This window comes from Sceloporus occidentalis, unplaced genomic scaffold (genome assembly GCF_023333645.1).
Source record: "Sceloporus occidentalis isolate IW3139 unplaced genomic scaffold, rSceOcc1.0.p SCAF_8, whole genome shotgun sequence".
Classification (NCBI taxonomy): domain Eukaryota; kingdom Metazoa; phylum Chordata; class Lepidosauria; order Squamata; family Phrynosomatidae; genus Sceloporus; species Sceloporus occidentalis.
In genome coordinates this window covers 53,374,724-53,394,770 of record NW_028316988.1, presented here as the reverse complement: position 1 = coordinate 53,394,770, position 20,047 = coordinate 53,374,724, and the positions used below count along the sequence as shown (strand labels likewise).

The window sequence follows — 20,047 nt, the reverse complement described above, 5'->3', positions numbered from 1 at the left end:
AATGTGTAGAAGGTTCTTGTAACTAAGGAATATCCTGTGCTGTATATTTAGTTCCCACTGAATAATGGACAAAGTTTTTTGGTCTTACTGTTGACATGATAAATTGAGAGCCATGTAGAACACATGTACTGACCAACTATGACTACATGCTGCAGGCAGATATTGTGTGCAAGCTCTCCTTAAAATAAACTTCTCTTCTATCCTGATAAGATTAGAAGATATATCATTATAAATTATGCAAATAAAAAGGGAGGTTTCATGCAGTCGATGTTTACAACTGGATGGATCCATTATTCCCCCATTGCAGCATCATAAACTGTTCCATGGAGGCCCAGCAGAACTCTAGCATATTCCAGAAGTCAATTTGGAATGTGAACACTTGACTTAAATGCAAATGAGATATATTCAATCACAGCACTGTGCAGGTAATATGCATACATTTATAATAATGGTCAAAAATACATTGCAGAAACAACCCAGCTTTAGACTGCTTTAACTGCCCTGGTTCAATGCTAGGGAATCCTAGGAATTGTAGTTTATTGTGGCATCAGAGCTCTCTGACAGAGAAGGCTAAATGTCTTACAAAACTGCAGTTCCCAGGATTCCCTAGCACTGAGCCAGAGCAGTTAAAGTGGTCTCAAACTGGATTATTTCTGCAGTGTGTTTTGGACCAATGCCATCCTCAGACTCTAAGATCAAGTGGTATAAAGAGAAGTATAAGTGAAGAATGAATAACATGCAAATTGCTTTTACTTCCTCCTTAGGAAGTTCAATCTCATTTTTACTTCATCCTTAGGAACACTTCACGGAAGTGATTAAAAATCAGGAATTTCTCTTGCTGCCAGCCAGTGAAATTGCCAAACTCTTGTCCAGCGATGACATCAATGTCCCAGATGAAGAGTCCATATTCAAGGCGTTAATGCTGTGGGTTCGGCATGACTTGCAGAACAGACAGCGGGAGCTTGGAATGCTGCTGTCCTACATAAGGCTGCCCCTTCTCTCTCCACAGGTGAGGCTCCCATGTTCAACATTGGGAGAGGGGTGATGATGTATTGTGGGGCTTCACAGTTCCATCAACATATGTTTTGCTGATGCTTCCACAAACACTTGATGCTTCATGCATGTTACTTCATGCTTTCAGTATTAAGCCGCAGGATTTGGATATTGCAGAAAGGAGACTACTACCTCAACATAACTACCCTTTGGAAGATTGAATCATTGCTGCTGTAATTTCTTCATAATATTTAATGAAATTAGATGATTTATTAAATGTTAAGAAACACAACTGGATTTTGGAGGCAACAGCATTTACACTTTTAAAAGGCCAGTACCACAAAAACCTATTTCCCTTGTTCATTATGACTCTTCATTGCAGGCACAGATATAACAAACTACTCCCTATAATAGTTGTGCCTCCATTTTCACACTCATGTAGTAAAATGTAGTGTGGATTTATAGGATTTCATAGTTTTCTGGGGGTGGGGTTTAAAACAGAAACAACAATGTAAAATTTACTCTTAATCTGTAAGATACATGAAGCTTGATGTATTTGTTCACATAAATAATGAGTTTTGTTTTGAGTGTTTATTATTATTGTGTTACATAAGTTGTCTTCTTGAACATGCACTCTGATAGAATTACATGCATTTTTTGAACAGCCTATGAAACATTTAGACAGCTATTCTTCTATGAATTATTTGAAAAGTTAGGAATAATTTAAAATGACATTTTAGACGTTTTGTGTGAAATAAGTGGGAGCACTTATTAAAAGAAGTTGTGTTTGCCATAATTTATTGAGTAGGCTAGTAATTTATTTTGACATAAGCTTACTCTCAGATTTCTTTTATAGAAGGTATGAGATATGTTTTCAGTGAAACTAGCATGTAAAATGATACCTTTGTCAAGATATAATGACTTACATGTGTGACTAGTGGCATGTGTGGCTAATATATTACTGCTGTTTACTGTATGTGTGTTGACATATAATGTTGGAATAAGAACAGGGGGAGTTTGATTTCACAAACTCCTCTGTAATTTCCTTGAATACTGCTGAAGAACCTATTCATCAAAGATATAACCATGTTTCAGTATGCAAAGATATCTTGTAGTATCTTTGAGACCAACTGTTGCATAAGCCTTTGTAGACTGAGGGTACATCTACACTGTAGCAATAATACAGTTTGACATGACTTTTTTTGCCAGTGCTCAATCCTACAGAAGTCTGGGATTTGTAGTTTTGCGAGGCACCAGCACTCTTTGGCAGAGAAGGCTAAAAACCTTATAGAATCATAAAGTTGAAAGAGACCACAAGGGCCATCCAGTTCAGCCTCCTGCCATGCAGGAATACACAAATGAAGCACTACCAACAGATGGTTATCCAGCCTCTGTTTAAAAAGCTCCAAAGCAAAAGAATCAATCCAATGAGGATTGGAAGCGGTTTCAAATGGAAATGAAGGTCATTTGCCCTGAATCCCGCTTCTGAGCAAATGGCAGTGGGAATGATCCCCCTGAGTTACAGTGTGATGAAGCAGCTAGAAAAGCCATGAGTTACAGCACCAGTGATGCCAACCCTTGTTTGACACTACATTAAATGTTGTAGCTCCATCCTAAGGAATCCTGGGAATCTGCAGTTTTACAATGTCTTTAGCCTTCTCTGCCAAAGGGTGCTGGTGCCTCACAAAACTACAGAACCCAGGATTCTGTAGGATGGAGTCACGGCAGTTAAAGTGGTGACAAGCTGGTTTATTTCTAGTGTCGATGCACCCGATATCACTTTACATCAAAAGGGATAGGGCTGCCGACTAGTAATGCAGAACATTCAGCCTTGTTACAAGGCTAGTAGGATCCACCAGAGGGCACAGCTAGTCAGGTTTGCACAATAGAGGATCACTGTAAAGATTCGTGGAGCAGGTCAGCTGCAGGAGTGGAATTTGCATTTGTTGTTGGGCATCTGTAGGGATCAACCACTATCCTGCGAAATAGAGCCTTTGGAAAAGTAGTCAGATGTTATCTCGCATCCTCTTATTTATTTCATATTATTTTGTTTCATTTATATGTTGCCATTTCTCAATTGGTCCCAGTATTGGACCCCATTGGCGACATATGCACACTTCACACACATGCATATCCTCCTTCAAAATGGGGGGCACAAAGAGCTATTCTCTAAGTAATCCAGCCTTGCAGCAGCCAAGCCCCACAGACCCACTTCTATGTAAGAGGAGAGAGAAAGGAAGGTGGCTGGACAGAGGAGAACAACATAGTCATTTCTCTGCCTCTCCCTGTAGACAAGTACAAGTGGACAGAGAGGGAGTACCTGCTGCTCCTCCACCTCCCTTCTTACCACCCCCTCCGTGGCTGTTTAATAGCAGGACCAGCATCACCACCACCATCCACTGCTGCCGCACAGGTCTTGGGTGCTGCTAGCAAAGGGGCTAAGCACATCAAGTGGTTATATGGGCAGAGTATCCCATGCAGGATCTCAGCCATTGTCATTTTGCTTAGCTGTTTGCTGCTAGCATATACCCTGTCCATGTAGCTTCAATCATGGTTGGTACCTGCTTATTTGCTGCACCACATTTTGTTACTTTCGTAGCCAGCTTCTTGGTGTTCAGGTGGAAGAGAAGAAGAGGTGTGTATGTGTGTGTGTGAAGAGCCTCAGAAGGACTGAGCTTAAGTTTCCATTGACAGCTGTGTTGTCTCCATGGTCCATAAAACTGAAGAGTGATGTGCAAAGATAATAAAGATTATTCCACTGCATGTCTTAGCTCTTAGCAGATCTGGAAAACAGCCCTATGTTTACCGATGATCTTGAGTGTCAGAAGCTTCTCATGGAAGCGATGAAGTATCATCTCCTACCAGAAAGGAGGTCTATGATGCAAAGCCCACGTACTAAACCTAGGAAGTCAACCGTTGGCTCTCTTTACGCTGTGGGAGGCATGGATGCCACCAAAGGTAAGCACATAATCTGATGAAGCATCCCTTGGTCTTTGCTACCTGATGCCACAATAAATTAGCCTTTAAAGTAAACTTGGGCTCCATAAATCCATCGGTTCATATGATGTTTTGATTTTCTTTTTAATGTAGCCTCAAGATATTATGTAGTTAAATGGGATGCCTCACCATCCTCCAGTCCAGCACATAAATGCATGAATAGTAGTTATGCTAGATAAACAATATTCTACTACAGGTCTATTTAACTACTGTCTATTCTATCATATATTTGCTCTCACATTTACTCATAACCCATTATGTACATATACTTTCTCTTTAACTCATAACCCAATCTACCATGATTATCCTTCCTAATTGTCCTCTTTATTCTCCTGTCCCTATCTATCTGGCATCCTAACTCACACTGCAACTGAGCCTATTCCCATCCACATATGAATATGAACTCTCTAACAGTCATTCCACAGGTGCCAATCACTCCAAACACATAACTGAAACTGCTTACTATATAAACCTGTTTTACAGTGGTGTAAACACACATTCTATCACCTCTTACCGCAATGACCATCTAAGAACATGGAAAGTGGTCTTCAAACAGTGGGCTTTCTCATATTCCAATATGCTAATTTCACTACTGACTCAATTAAACCTCATTCAACAGGCCTTAGAAATTAATAGGGCACCCTCCAATTTACTGTCTTTAATTTCAACAGGCACGACAACTATTGAGAAATATGATTTGAGGACAAACAGCTGGATACAAATTGGAACCATGAATGGGAGACGGCTGCAGTTTGGAGTTGCTGTGATTGACAACAAGCTCTACATTGTGGGAGGAAGAGATGGCTTGAAAACATCCAATACTGTTGAATGTTTCAATCCAGTAACCAAAGCCTGGACTGTGATGCCCCCAATGTCAACCCACAGGCATGGATTAGGTAAAGATGACAGATGGTTTGAAACAACCAGCCAGTAATGGCTTACCAAAGAAAGGCCAGCTGTTAGAAAGAGAAAGGGAGAGCAGATTAAAAATCCAAAAAATTCCATTTTACACATTTGAATCTCAAAGGGAAGTGCCAGTTTTGGTCACTTCATAGAAAATTGCGCAAATTCAATAGGTACAGTTATTTACAGTGGGGAGAGTATCAGAGCACATCAGTCATCCTTGCAGCTGTTAAAAAACCAGAGCTTGTCATAAAACAGAAATGGCAAGCCCAATTCAGCATCACAGACTTGGTTGACAACATAGTATTCAAAGTCAGAGTTTTAAGAGCTGAATATCAGAGCTCTCTGCCCTAATGGGCAAACCTATCCGCTTTCCTTTCCTCACACTCAGATTTTGAAATTTCACTCTCTTTCTGTTCAGTGTATACAGAAATTTGCAACTTTAAGAAGATTGTTACAGAAAAGAATAATTAAAATAAATATTTTGCATATCTTGCTAAGCTGTCAAGAATGAGACAAGTCTTCACAAGATGGTGGAAAACTGCCAGAGAGGGGCTAGGTGGGCCTTCATTGGTAACATTATTTGGTATTATTATTATTATTATTATTAACAAATTTTGACAATAAAACCCCATTATATATTCACCTTTGGGTCACCATCTGTCAGAAACAACTTGAAGGTACACAACAACAACAATATGGTGCTCATACACCTTGTGTATCAATTGGAGTAGGGAGGATACAATTTTTTTTAAAAAAGCATGATATTAATATTCTAAAATTGATTTCTTGATCTTTTAACTTTCCTCCCACTCTCTTTTTGTACTCAGGTGTCGCAATGCTTGAAGGACCAATGTATGCTGTTGGTGGCCATGATGGCTGGAGTTATCTCAACACGGTTGAAAGATGGGATCCCCAGGCTCGACAATGGAATTATGTGGCAAGCATGGCAACTCCTAGGAGCACTGTGGGTGTTGCAGCACTAAACAGCAAGTATGCATAACTGAACAACTCCCATTTTGAGAGAAAGATGGGATATAAATCCAATAAAAAATAATTTCACACTCACTTACAGAAATACACACATGGATATACACACACTAACACCACAAGGTTTTATTCGCCCCTACTGTCAGATATTAGTGGAAACTGATGCTTGCAATAAGTAGTAAAGGCTATTTTAAGAAAAAAAAAGAGCTAAGTCTGAATCATTACAGCTAGGAGTTTTTGTACTAGAGAAAGAGGGGATGAAGTCAAGTCTTCATTAGATAGATTAGGTAAAAGAAAGGGGTGTTGCATCGAGTAACTTGAGTAGTTTCTCTATTGCTACCTATGTGGAAGATGGTTTCTGGTCAACATCCAACACCTAATAGAATAATAGATTTCCCCCCTCTAAGGTTAGCTTGCTTTCTCCCTGATAATTAGCAAGGAAAAGTTATGGTTATAGTTTGTTGTTAACCATTGTTGACTTTGATGTATGTTTACCCTATGATTGAGAGACCTGCAAGTCACCCTATCAACAACTATCATGCTCAGATCTTGCGGACTTATGGCCATGGCTTCTTTGACTGAGTCTATCCATCTAGAATGTGGTCTTCCTCTTTTCCTACCGGTTTCTACCTTACCAAGCATTATTGTCTTTTCTAGTGAGTCATGTCTTCTTGTGATATGGCCAAAGTATGACAATCCCATTGTAATCATTTTGACTTCTAGGGAGAGTTCAGGTTTGATTTTCTCCAGGACCCATTGTTTTGTCTTTTTAGCAGTTCATGGTATCCGTAGAATTCTTCTGCAGCATCACATCACAAATTAGTTGTTTTTCTTCCTATCAGCTTTCTTCACTGTCCAGTTTTTGTATAGAAATGGGAAATATGATAGTATGGACAATCTCTCTCAGCTTTCTTCACTGTCCAGCTTTCATAACCATACATAGAAACGAGAAAGACAATGGCATGGATAACATTAACTTTAGTATTCAGTGATGTATCTTCACACTTCAGGACCTTGTCTTGTTCCTCATAGCTACCCTTCCAAGTCCTAGTCTTCTTCTGATTTCTTGACTGCAGTCTCCATTCTGATTATAGTACTTGAAAAGAGCAAGGCAAGATTCTTAGATAGTGAAGGCTTCTACTAGTTAGTATAGATCAAGGAGGGGAACCTATAGCTTCCCAGAGTTGTTGGACTGCTTACTCTCATCAGCCATAGCCAGCCCAGCAAGTAGTAAAGGATGATGGGAACTGGGGTTCAACATTTGGTAGACAACATGGTCCCTATTCCTGTCAAAGATTTCTCCAAATACAGTTGAAATACACTTCTGAATACTATACAAATAGTATATTGTATACTTCGCCATCTTAAAAGAAGGCCAATATTCTCCCCACTTGACTTTTTGATAACGGAGTGGGTTGCTGCTTATGTTCACCCAGATTTAAAATAATCCTACTTCTTTCAAAGAGCCTAAACAGACATGCCCTAAAGGGGCGGCATCACACTGCCCCATTGTGCACTGGACAACCACATACCACAGCCCTGACCCGGTGTTTTGCTAGCTCCAAAAGAAGTGGCAGAAAGTTATTCCTTTTGGATCAGGCAAAAAGTTATTTTTGCCACCTCAGCAGAACTTTCCGACAATCCTTTTGGCGTGTGATATCTGAACGCCATACCAAAGGAGTGCCGTAATGCCACCCACTGTGCAGTTGGGCGGGTGGCATGACAGTGGCTTGAGGGTGGAGTCGGGGGTGCGGTGTGTGGCCAGCCCTTTTGGATGATCTGTTTAGTCTCTAAATCAACCCAGAGGTTATTAAAATTTAAATCAAACTTAGCTGAAATTAAATGAGAGCCAATGTGGTAGATTGGTACAGACTGTTGAACAGGGAATTGGGAGATGTAATGTAGGTTCTAGCCTCCACTGAACCATGAAAGTTACTGGATAACCTGTTGCCAATAATTTCCCTTGTCCCTCAGAGGAAGGCAATGGCAAACACCCTCTGAACAAATCTTGCCAGCAAACCCCATGCTAAGGTTGCCTTAGGGTTGGCATAAGTCAGAAAACATTGAAAACAACTTGAAGGCACGCACCACCACCAACAAAGGGATCGCTGGGGGGTGGGGGGAGGAGGAGGAAATAGAGTCAGGTACATTGATTTGAGCTTATTAGAGAAAAGTGAGATGTTATCTAACTTCCTTGATTCTCTTAATCTCTTCCAGTCCTAGGATTCTATGAACCTCATCTTCTTCACTGCCATGGTGCAATTTAAATTATAATCAATTATGTCATCATAATTTAATTTGGGAGCATGGATCATGGCCTCTTAGGCATATTTACCTTTGTATTTAACTTCTCCAGGTTTGTTGTTGCTGTTGTTGTTGGTTTTGTTTGCACCACCCTTTTACTGAAATGTTTGTTTGGTTGCCTAGAATGGATGTATATGCCAGCTAGGAAAGGGATGGATGTAGATTTTGGAGAGTTATTAACAAAAATGAAATAAAGGAAAGCATCAGCCACCTGAAACTTCAATATCTACAATTATTCCTAGAATGGAGGAGCAGTGGACAATTCCATACTGCCTGCTATGTTAAAGATGCAGAAGAGCCTATGAAGGGAGTGGGAGAAAGTGGCAATTAATACAACTTGATAAAAGTTGTTGAATATATGGATATAGGAGATCAAACCTAGACAATATGTAGTGGTACTAATCAAAACACATAACTCATTTGTTTTCTTGTTGATACTTTAGGTTGTATGCTGTTGGTGGTCGAGATGGCAGCTCTTGCCTGAAATCCATGGAGTGTTTTGACCCCCACACGAACAAATGGAGCATGTGTGCTCCAATGTCAAAGCGACGTGGAGGTGTTGGCGTTGCAACCTACAATGGGTTTCTGTATGCTGTGGGAGGCCATGATGCACCTGCTTCTAATCACTGTTCTCGTCTTTCTGATTGTGTGGAAAGGTATGGACAATAAAAGAGTTAGATTCTTGCAGTCTTTGCTGGGTACTGAAACACAAATTTTATGTTTCAACAATTTATTGATCATGATTCTACTGCAGATGGTTGGAACTGGAAGGTTTCTTCAAAGAGATGAAATATGCTATCTTGGCCATTTAATGCTGTGGGCACATTGTTTGGATGCAGCTATTGTCCTCCCAGATCTACAGTGAGTTAGGGATTTCAATCTTGCTGGAAGGACAAAGTTTGCTCTCTTTCTTGCTGCGGAATTGCAGCCAGGACATTAAACAGGAGTCGCCCAGCACCACTGTCTGAGTTCATTGCCCCCAAGTTCCACCCCAGAGAGTTGGCCCAGAAGGATGCCATGGTTGATTTTATCAGAAGCCACCAAGAGGTCCAGCACAACCAACAGGGAACCACTTACCCTGTTCAGTTCTCTGCATGGACCATCCATCAAGGTGACCCATGGTGTCTCCATCCCATAAGCAGGCCTGAAGATGGAGGCCTGGATCTAAATGGATCTTGAAATGGATCTGGATAATCTGTCTCATCCAGAAACCCTGGAGCTGGAAGACCACCACATACTCCAGAACCAAAATGGCATATTAGAGAGTGACCAGTAAGAATAGGGAGGTCACTTAGTAATGGCTTCACCACAGCCTCTTTTAGGTAGGACGGAAACATCCCTTGCTGTAATGAGCCATTCATCATTCCCTTGTCCTGCTGCTGCTTTCAAAAGCCAAGAAGGGATCCAGTATATATATGTTGGCTCTCACCTCTCCAAAGATTCTGTGCACATCCTCATACTCTACCAATTGATACCTATCTAATAATACAGGGCAAGTAGGTGCCAAGATTACATGCAATGAACCTGTTTCAACTGCAGCACTGAAGCCAGAGTGAATCTGAGCAATTTTGTCTGTAGTGTCTTGCAAATTTGTTATAGTTGGCTGTAAAAAAATAGCAAAGCAATCATACTGTGCCAAAATCACATTTCATAAGTTAATATCCAATTGTCTTGTATGAGGCAAATGCTGTTGCTTACTTCCATTTTATCACTTGCATATATACAACATGTGAACACACAGATGACCTGTCTTTCCATCTAACAATGAAATAAATGATAAATTCATTTCAAGATCCTTCCCTGAGGCTCCTACACTGTTTTCAAAGTTTAATCAGTGAATTTGTTACAAAGGCGGGTGATCGATCAGCTAAAATTGTTTAACAGACAAAAAGCATTATCAAGAATTAAAGCAACGATATAAGAAGAGCTTTGCCTTTTGTTGTACATTTACTTGAAGTCCTTCAAGTGGGAAAATATGCAGGAATGGTTGATTGACTGTTACAATATTAGTACTGCATGCTTCACGGATATTGAAAATATACAGGTGATTTTACAGGGGACAGTATAACCATCGATACAGAGCTAGATGATGAGTCTGGAGATCCCTCTAGTGGTTCATGAAGGCATTATCAGATGCCCCAATTTCCCCCCTCTACTTGGAATAAAGATGAATCAACACTTCCTTAAAGGAACTTCAGTAGTTCACCTTTGGAAATGCTGGGCATCAATCATACACTTTTATTTTGCTGCTGTTACTACTAACTCTACTGCTTTCTATTTCTGCTACATGCCTCCCCCACTCCAAACCTCTGTGCATTCCTTTCTAGCTAGGCAGAAAATGTTGTTTTGCCCTGAAGCCAAATTAGAATAAAGGCAGAAGCAGGGAGCAGTCCTTCCTGTCTTCTCTCTCATTTGGCTTCAGGGCAATAACATCAGATTGAGGGCAGAAGGAAGAAACAGTAGTTCCTCCCTTCACATTCAGTTGAGCTGTTTGCCAATAGTGGTCATAAAGATTACCCCCCTCCCCTATCAGTGGCATCCCTAGGGTTGATGTCACCTGGTGCGGTAACTCATAGTGTCACCCCCCCCACCCCCCGCAATTGACCTCCCATTTCATACCATACAGAATGAAATCCTTAGCAATCCTTTTTTGCACTAATGTTACTGGTAAATTGTAATTCCCATATAGCACTGAGTGTAATGCTAATAGTTGTGACAAACAACTAGTAAAATTAAAATTATACCTTCAAATTACACTATTATATGCACAACTTAAATGTATTCACATACACATAGTGAAGATTTGATTAAAATGCAGATTTGGTTTTAAAAGCAAATTTTAAAATAACATTTTTTTGAAAAAATCATTTTTTAAAAAAAATAAAATTAAAAATTTTGAAATTTGAATTTTAAAAAGTTCTGGGGCCTTTCCTTTCTCCTCCCACTGAGCTTTACCCCACTCCCACCATCTTTTAAAGTATTTTAAAGGGAAGCAGATGAATGCCACAGCCCATTTCTGCTAAAAAGTAGGTGTTTGAGGAACAGCGGTGTCATCCTCCCTTAAGGTGTCACCCGGTGTGGCCCACACCCCCCACACACCCAATGACACCATTGCCCCCTATGAGGTTGAGTATACTAAGAGCGTCCTAAGAGTACTGTAATCTGTTTTTATTTTTAAAGCTAACCCTAAATATTTTTTTGTTAAATTTATCCCAAAATATTCTAGGTATGATCCAAAAACAGACACCTGGACTACTGTAGCACCACTGAGTGTTCCACGTGATGCTGTGGGAATCTGTCCTCTTGGAGACAGGCTATATGCAGTCGGCGGCTATGATGGACACACTTACCTGGACACGGTGGAATCTTATGATGCCCAAAACAATGAATGGACAGAGGTAATTTCTTTTGGCTTTGTTTACAGTCTCTAATAACCTAATATACCTTTGCCTATTACCTCCCTTCCTCCAGCTGTACCACATTCAGGTACTATTCTGTTCACTGTAGCCACCTTCCCTCAACACCAATGCTCCTTATACCCAGATGTTCCTCCTGTAACAATATTTGATATTGTTTTTCTATTAGAGTGCATGGAATTAATACTGTAAAACAGGAGTAACTACTCTGGACACTTATTGTTTCAAGGAATCTATCAAAAATAGGGCAGAAGAAAACAAGACAAAAGCCTTGACTTGGATAGAGAAACTTTCAAAGCTGGCTTCTGTGCATACTAATATGCTGCTAATCACTATGAGGAGATGACTGGCATCAGATGGCTTCTATGCCTGGAATATGATCAGTTACAGTAGACCTTTTGAATAAATTCAAAGTCAACATGTAGATAACACTACTGGTTCAATGTGCCAGGTAGGGTTAGAAAATATTTTCCAGGTAGGGTTAGAAAAGACTGATTCCTGAAAACCTGGGAAGCTGCTGCCAATCAGAATTGATAGTACTAGACCTGATGGACTCATGTTCTGATTTAGTATGAGACAGTTTTTGATTCTTCCAGGCCAGCATCCTCCACCATCTGTTAGAAGTAACAATTTTGACATGGTATGTAGAGAGATCTTGTAGCACTTTTGAGACTAACTGAAATAAAGGGCTGTCCGACAGTGGAACACACTCCCTCGGAGTGTAGTGGAATCTCCCTCCTTGGAGGTCTTTAAACAGAGGCTGGTTGGGGATGCTTTGATTTGGATCTCCTACATGGCAGGGGGTTGGACTAAATGGCCCTTGCGGTCTCTTCCAACTCTATTATTCTATGATTCTATCTAAGAAAGAAGTTGGCAACATGAGCTTTTGTAGACTGCCAGTGTCTTTATTTCAGTTGGTCTCAAAGTTGCTACAAGATCTTTCTACATACTGATTCTACAGATGAACACAGCTATATCTTTGAATTTTGACTTGGCAAAGCCCCATTATCAATGCAGCCCTAATGATTCAAGATCAGGGATTCACCATATTCTGGATGCAACAAACTATTCCATGTACCATTAGCACTATCAGAATGTTATTTAGAAGGAATGTAGAAGGAAAGTAGTCTTGTGATCTTGATGCATCCAGAGTGACAAGCTGCATGCTCTAAGGCATTAACTAAACATCTTCTGTGCTTTATAGGAAGTTCCAGTCAACATAGGAAGAGCCGGCACCTGTGTTGTAGTTGTAAAGTTGCCATGACAGACCTTTTCAGGTGTGAAATAATACATGAGCACAGCTCCACAAAAGCAGCATGGCATAAGCGAAGGAAATGTATCCTTGAAAGCCATTCACATTGGTTTCGTTAAGTACAAAGAAGTGAAAAAGATGAACCAGAGTGGAGTGTAAGCATGAAAACAGCATTTTTTCCTGCATTCCAAAGACAATCTCAACAGATGTTCAGTCATCATGGTGACATTAACCTCCATTCAAAGGGAAGAGCTGGCTACACACTATGCTTTGAAGAAAAAAAAAGAAAGCAAGCGAACAAAATTGTCAACTGAATGTCAGCCCAATTCTCTGTCAAGAACAGTCAGTAATACAACTTGGAATGAACTCTGTATGTTTGCCTTTAATTGCTTATCTTGTATAGTAATGCTCAGTATTGAAAAGAAAGGTGCACATGGCTCAGAAAAGTTGGGGGGGACTTTTTTGGGGGGTGCTTACAAAAACATATGAAAAACTACCATGTTTGGAGGACTCCAGGAGTTGGAAAATCTATTCTGGACATTTTTAAAGTATAGGGTAGGCACTGTGTGTGTGTGTGTGGGGGGGGGGGAGAGATTTGGGACTTCAGAACATCCTTGAGGGTCTGTATGTGGCTCTTGGTTGCATTTTGACCACTGTGACTTATGGGCCTCAGACTTTCAGATGCCTCCATATTTCCAATCCCCAATAATACAGCTTTGTGGAGTAATGCCAAGCAGCCTCTTAAAATTAGGCCCTCAGTTGATCTAGATCTGGCCTTGGCTGGGAAAAACACCTGGCAAAGGCTCCCTGTGGATGCCTCTCCTCATTCCAACTCTCGAAGCAATGCAGAGTCTAATTTATATCTTTCACTTCTCACAATGCCCTGGCCTTAATTTAGTCTTATGTGGTGTAGTAGTTTGAGTGTTGGACTACAACTCTGGAGATCAGGGTTCATTTCCTTGCTTGGGCATGGAAACCCACTGTGATAGTTTCACCTTAGGGTTGCCATAAATCAGAAACAACAACAACAACAAGAATAACAACAACAATGTTATTCTGGTTCATTGTGCAAAAAGAAGTGGATCTAGGCTAATGTGCTTAGGGCAATATTGCCAGATATGCTCCACAAGGCTCCCCAGCAAACTAAGAGGCATACAAACGCTGAGGATGCTTTGTGCCCCTCTGACCTGAGTCTAATGGCTTTTGAGCTATCCTTTGACTTCTGAGCTATTCCTGGAAACATTCACTCATTTTCAGGGACTGGAAACATGGAAGTTCACACCCCAACTCTCAACCCAAATTATGAGTAGGGCATTATGAGTTGGTACATGAGTAGCGTTTGTATGAGAATTTTGTTTCAGTTAATTTTTGATAAAGGTATACAGTGTTCTTCACATCTTGAAAAGATTTGAGTTTTATTTTAAAAAAAGAATATGAAAGCAATTGAAACAAAATGATTCCTCCATCAAGTTCAAGATATATCAATTAGGGTTTCTACCTCTTTTTTGAAGAAGCACCTCATGCTTAACATCTCTATGGCAGGCAGGTGCAATATTTGTACCTAATGAATTTGGCTAGTACAAATGGCGAGTACTATTGATTGTGAAGAATTTGCCCAAACTTGAAAATCAAATGTTGAAAGAGTTTGATATTTGATATATTTGAATGGGGAAGAGTGCAGAACTGACTGATTTCCCCATTCCTGTCCATGAATAGTGTCAAACTTTGTCAGATTTCAGCAGTGGAAGCTGTAGTGTAACAGGGAATCTGCTCCAGGATTTAGTCCTGACTTTAATGGATTTATCCAAGGTGCTTAACTCAGACCTCAGAATAGGTTAAACTCTTTTAAACTTCAGATTAAAATCTGGAGTGGATTCATTGACTCACTGACTTGGAATCCAGCCACTGCCACAGGGTTTCAGAGATAGAAAGTGAGGGGAAAACCATTACTGTAGAGATAAAAGAGGTTTTTTGCTTACAAAAACTGGGGGCAACCCAAATGTGCAATTTGCCATTTAGGATTGCTAGATGATAAATGCCTGCATTATGGCAATGACCTTCAGCAACTAGACTCCTGCAAACATGGGGCACACATTTGACTTTTGAAACCAACAAACTGTTACAATTTTATCTTTATTTTATGTATATCTGTCCTCGTTTCTCCATTTCTCTTTCTTCCCCTTCAACAGAAATAGTGACCCTATTGGTATAGCGTATCTAAACAACCTGACTGCTTGTAAACCATCGCTCAAAAATCATGGTGTGACTGCACCCAGTATTTTTATACTCTTATGAGACAGACAGTTTGGGACTACCACTATCCTCCAGCTAATATGGTTTTATATGACACTGAGTTTCATTCTGCACCCCAGACTGGGTGGACCACTCATGCACATAGCCTGCATTTTCCCCACTTGTGGTGTCTTCACTAATGCACAAGTGACATGCAATTTATAGAGGTCAGTGTATTAAACAAACATGACCAGTACCAGACCCACCCTCTCGTTCTGACAAACATCATAGTAAGGATCAGAGCTAGAGGAAAAGAGAAATCCAGTCCAATTTTAGTCATGGACCAACACAAAGCCAGAAATTCATGGCTAATGCCAGTATTTGTGTTTCTCCTTTTCCATGTTCCAGTCTTCTGTTATTCCAAGGCTGACCAGGGAACTGTCCTGGGGCCATGTAAGGCAAATATGATGGGAAAGGTTGTGAACCATTTGGAGAAGACCAGGGAGTCATTTAACTGGTACCCAGAAACCAGAGTACCAAGTAATGAAATTAACACATGAAGCCCATAGACTTGTAGGAGCTCTGCTTAAAAAAAAAAAAATGGAACTTCATGTCATTGTTTGGGGTGGATGTGATTCTCTACTGCATTCCTTAGATGACTGATATAATCTAAATATCGATCCTGGCTCATAGGTGCTGGTGTTCAATGATTTAGGCATGAAAAAAACAACAACACCCCAAGAATGAAGAGCAAGACACAGTCAGAGGACAAACCAGCAGGCCAGGTAAAAGAACACACCAATGTTCAGGAAGAATCTCTTTTTTCAAGAAAGGCTCAAACAGCACAGGAAGCTACCTCTTCTGTCTTTCTGTCAAAGAGAATCAAATAGCCATCTTGATTCCCACAGCACACAAACCTGAATGCTGCCAGTTCAAGACTGATAATATATAAAAATATAAACTTGCATTTAAATGACTGCAGAGACAGATTCTAAGGAGCCTAATTTTGTGTGGAGGTGGGAAGAAGCCTTCATTGATGCTACAGTGGAACAATTGAAATAACTGGAAGTAATGAGAGCCAATGTGGTGTAGTAGTTTGAGCATTGGGCTCTGGAGACAAGGGTTTGAATCCTAGCTCAGCATATACAAACCCACTGGTTGATCCTGGACAAGTCACACACTATCAGCCTCAGTGGATGGCAATGGCAAACCCCTACCGAAGAATCTGCCTTAGGGTCACCATAAGTCAGAAATGACTTAAAAGGGACACAACAACAACAACAACAACAAAACCAAAACAAAACAAAAAACAAAATAGCCGGCAGTTTATGGTGTTTTATCTATAGGTCTTGTTCTACTTTCCATCTGTTCCTGGTTCTAGGAATACTTGTACCTTCTCCATTAAGGGATGCCCCAGAATTAAAAGCACTGAAGCTGAAACCCTGTGTATACTTACTTGGCTATAAACCCCTCTTAGCAAGATGTGTGGCTTTGTATGCAAAGAACTAGGCTTTTGCATGTGACACCAGGAGAGGAAATTTATCACCATGTTGTTGGACTTGGTTTATTCCTCCCCATAGTCTATCCTGGCTAGGGCTAATGGGAGTTGTATTCCAGGAGTACCTGGAGGGCTAAAAGTTACATTTATTTCTCGATTTTACAATGAACATACAAGGACAAATGGACAGATTCATACCTACTAGCCCTAATCCCATGCAGTTGGTGTATGCATACAGTCAAGACCCCTGACTATTAAAACATCTTTCCTTCCACCTCTAGAGCCTGTTTCTGTTCATTTTTAGGCACTTGGAGTGCTTCCAGATGGACATCTCCTAGTACTGCCAGTCAGTCAACACTGCAGGGATTCTGCCTTTCCCACTTCAGTGGATTTTCTATGGTATGAAAAGCCCTATGAAATTCTAATAATGAGGCAGGGCGGGAGCACAACAGAAGCCTTTTCCAGAAGCTTCCCTTGGGCTCTTTCAGAGAATGTGCTGAATTCACATCAAAGGCAGGGCCATTTGCTACAAGGACATTTCTTTTGCTTTGCGTTTCACTGGGACACATGAACAATCCTTAGGTTGATTATCTGAGGTTTCTGTGGAAATGGTCCTTGAGAATCCAGCATCTATACCAACCAAATGGTGGGGGTTGCACCCACGCTTTCCCCAATCCAGCACTTTTTATGCTATTCAGACTTCTATTTGAAAGATAAACTAAAACAGGTTACTGATTTAGGAGACATGGCAGATTATACAGTGTGTGGCCTATTTGTGAAAGGCTGCTCAATAACCTTGGAAAATGTGGACAACAGGATATGAGGACAAGAGTCAACTGGTGTTTTAAAAATACAAATTGTAATTTCATTAAAACCATTTATAGAAAATATGGTCCCCCATGGGCAACAATGTGCTCTGAAGAAATATGCATTGAAGAAACATTTACACCAAGAGGAACAGAATCAAAAATTTGTAACTGGCTCTTTTTGAATTCATATCCAGATGCCCTGGCAACAGGTCTAAAATCAATAGGGGAATCAGATCTAAATATGATTGTAAGAAATACACAATGGAGTAGCATTTGAAGCTCTTGCCCTTTCAAATCCATATCACACATGATCAAACAGAACATTTACAAAATAATCCAGCAGTGATATCCAACACCTGTCAGATTATCACATATTAATAATTCAGTCACTCTGTTGTTTTGGAAAGGATGTAATTTTCATCCACATGTGGCTTCATTGTCCCAAAGTTGAAGCCTTCTGGAAAGAGATTATCGAGATTTCTCCCCCTAAAATAACAAGCCAAACAGTGCTCCACTGCAAGGTACTATTGAAATTTTCATTTTTAGGGGACTCACTGTGTCTCTGTATCATAAATGACTGATCTCAGTGTTGTTGGCAGCTGCCAGAATGTAGATTTCCAAGAACTAGAGAATTACAGACAATCCATGCTTAAGAACCTAGTTTAACAGGGCATAGTATACTGCTCTACTTGAGAAGCTGACATCTAAGTTAAGGTCTTTGCATAAAGAAATGCAACATGACAACTTTTTTGCAGTAAGATATAAATTTATTCTGCTTGTTTATGAAGAAACATTTTCCTGGTGTTCACAAAAAAATCCAGCTGAAGTTTTGGAGAAACACATCTTAATGGATGTGAAATTGTCAATCATTTTGATTCTGGAGTCAAAGAAGTTGCACCAAAAGTTTTGATTCTGCAGCAAGGACATAAGGAGATAAAGGGGGAGGGAATAAGAAGACAACAAAATATATTAAAGAGAAATACTGTTTGCAGTTCTTTGCGTAAGATTTCCTGCATAAGTTTTTATGCATATAACCTTTTTGTATAGTTGCAAAAAATTTAAAGATAAAATAAAATAAATAAATAAATGGGAGGGGGGGGGGCAATTCTAAGGAAAATTACACCATGACAAACCATGCTGCTGCTGTTCTCAGATCAAACACTGTGTGTTTGATGGTTCCTGGAACTGTCTTTGCTTCACAAAACCATCTGTCAGAAGCATTTTAATGATTTGGCTCCTTCTGGAATAATCACCATTAAGACCCTTTTGCCAGTAAAGCTCTAATATAATCACATTTGAAGAATGAAACCTACAGAGTGAAAACGTGTGCGTTATATTGATATGACTAGTCAATTTCTTCAGTTGTGGAACACAAAACTTTGGATGCATTCAAATGAACATAATATAAAGCCAAGAAAATTGTGCTACATAGATAATTAAAATAAGTATGGCCTGTTACAGACTGCCAAAATAAAGCTGCTTTGGGTCTCTTTGGAGGTATGCTGTTTAAATGATGCATGCATCCTAAGAATCCGGAAGCTGCACCAAAGCTGCCCTCCAGTGCTTAGGAATGGAGTGTGGCTTTGGTGCGACCTCTGGACTCTTAGGACCCATGCATCATTTAAATAGCATACCTCCAAAGAGACCCGAAGCAGCTTTATTTTGGCAGTCTGTAACATCCCACCTAATGACTAGCTAACACACAGTTTTCAAAATGGTCTTTGTACTATTATATAAATTGCAAAAAATTAAATAAGAAAAAATAATTGGGAAGACCATAAGATTCTTAAGGGAGAAAGGAGATGGGGAAAAGGTGTGCGTTGTTACTTTTAAACAGCTGTTACATTCACATGATTAAACAAAACTTATATTTATAATATAGAATTATGGCATGTGGTTGAAATAAAGTCTTCTGTTTCTGTTTTGAAATGATTCTCTTTTCCTTAGCATCCACTGCTGCTGCTATTCAACCACCAACCAACACCCTACATAGTGCCAGAGAATAAATGTTTTAAGATAGATCTGGATGTAAACAAGAGCTTGGGAAACGGTGCCCCCACACAAGTTTTTTGAAGCTTCAATGCTACAAGCAGCATTCATTTTAAAAAGAAACAACTCCTCCCTTCAATGCTCTCCAAAACCCTAAATTGTCTCTGGAGCAAATGAATCATATTTTTGCCGCCAGGCCATTTTAGGTCCCCTAAAAGACTTTATAATCCCTAGTTTACTTCCTGCTGGGAATGGAGATAAGCCTCTCCTCAGCTGAAAGCAACCAGGAGTTTTATGTTTTGTTTTAAAAACAAAACTGATGGAGAAATAACCCCCATGTCTTCTAGAGGGCACACAAGGTTTTCTTTGGGTGTGTGTGTGTGAATCTGGTTTTTGTGGGGGTGGGAAAGAGATAGGGAAGACTGTGTCTCTCCAAGGTTCCTTGCAGGGCCAGTATGATCCCCGGGTCCCTTTAGTTAGGAAGCATATTTCTATAGCAATAGCAAATACATTTCTATACTGCTTATCTTCAGCCACCATCTTGAGGGAGAGAGAGGCAGGCTAGCTCCAAGAAGCCAAGTCCTCCCTCCAGTCCATCTGCCTTGGTCCTGGCCTCAGAGGTAGAGAAGAACTGTTGGACCTCATCCCCTTCCCCACCACCACT

The 20,047-nt window shown here is 40.2% G+C and overlaps 1 protein-coding gene across 1 annotated transcript in view; it reads left to right on the top strand.

Annotated features, from left to right (window-relative positions):
- Positions 1-18,885, top strand: part of LOC149308926 (kelch-like protein 4) — a 58,540-nt gene extending 39,655 nt beyond the window's left edge. Inside the window, exons 6-12 of the mRNA XM_089536705.1 lie at positions 797-1,009; positions 3,765-3,951; positions 4,662-4,886; positions 5,724-5,886; positions 8,631-8,843; positions 11,414-11,585; positions 12,808-18,885. Of these exons, the coding sequence (XP_089392831.1) occupies positions 797-1,009; positions 3,765-3,951; positions 4,662-4,886; positions 5,724-5,886; positions 8,631-8,843; positions 11,414-11,585; positions 12,808-12,867 (1,233 nt within the window). The 3' untranslated portion in view covers positions 12,868-18,885. The remainder of the gene's footprint in view (positions 1-796; positions 1,010-3,764; positions 3,952-4,661; positions 4,887-5,723; positions 5,887-8,630; positions 8,844-11,413; positions 11,586-12,807) is intronic.
- The last annotated feature ends 1,162 nt before the right edge of the window (positions 18,886-20,047 follow it).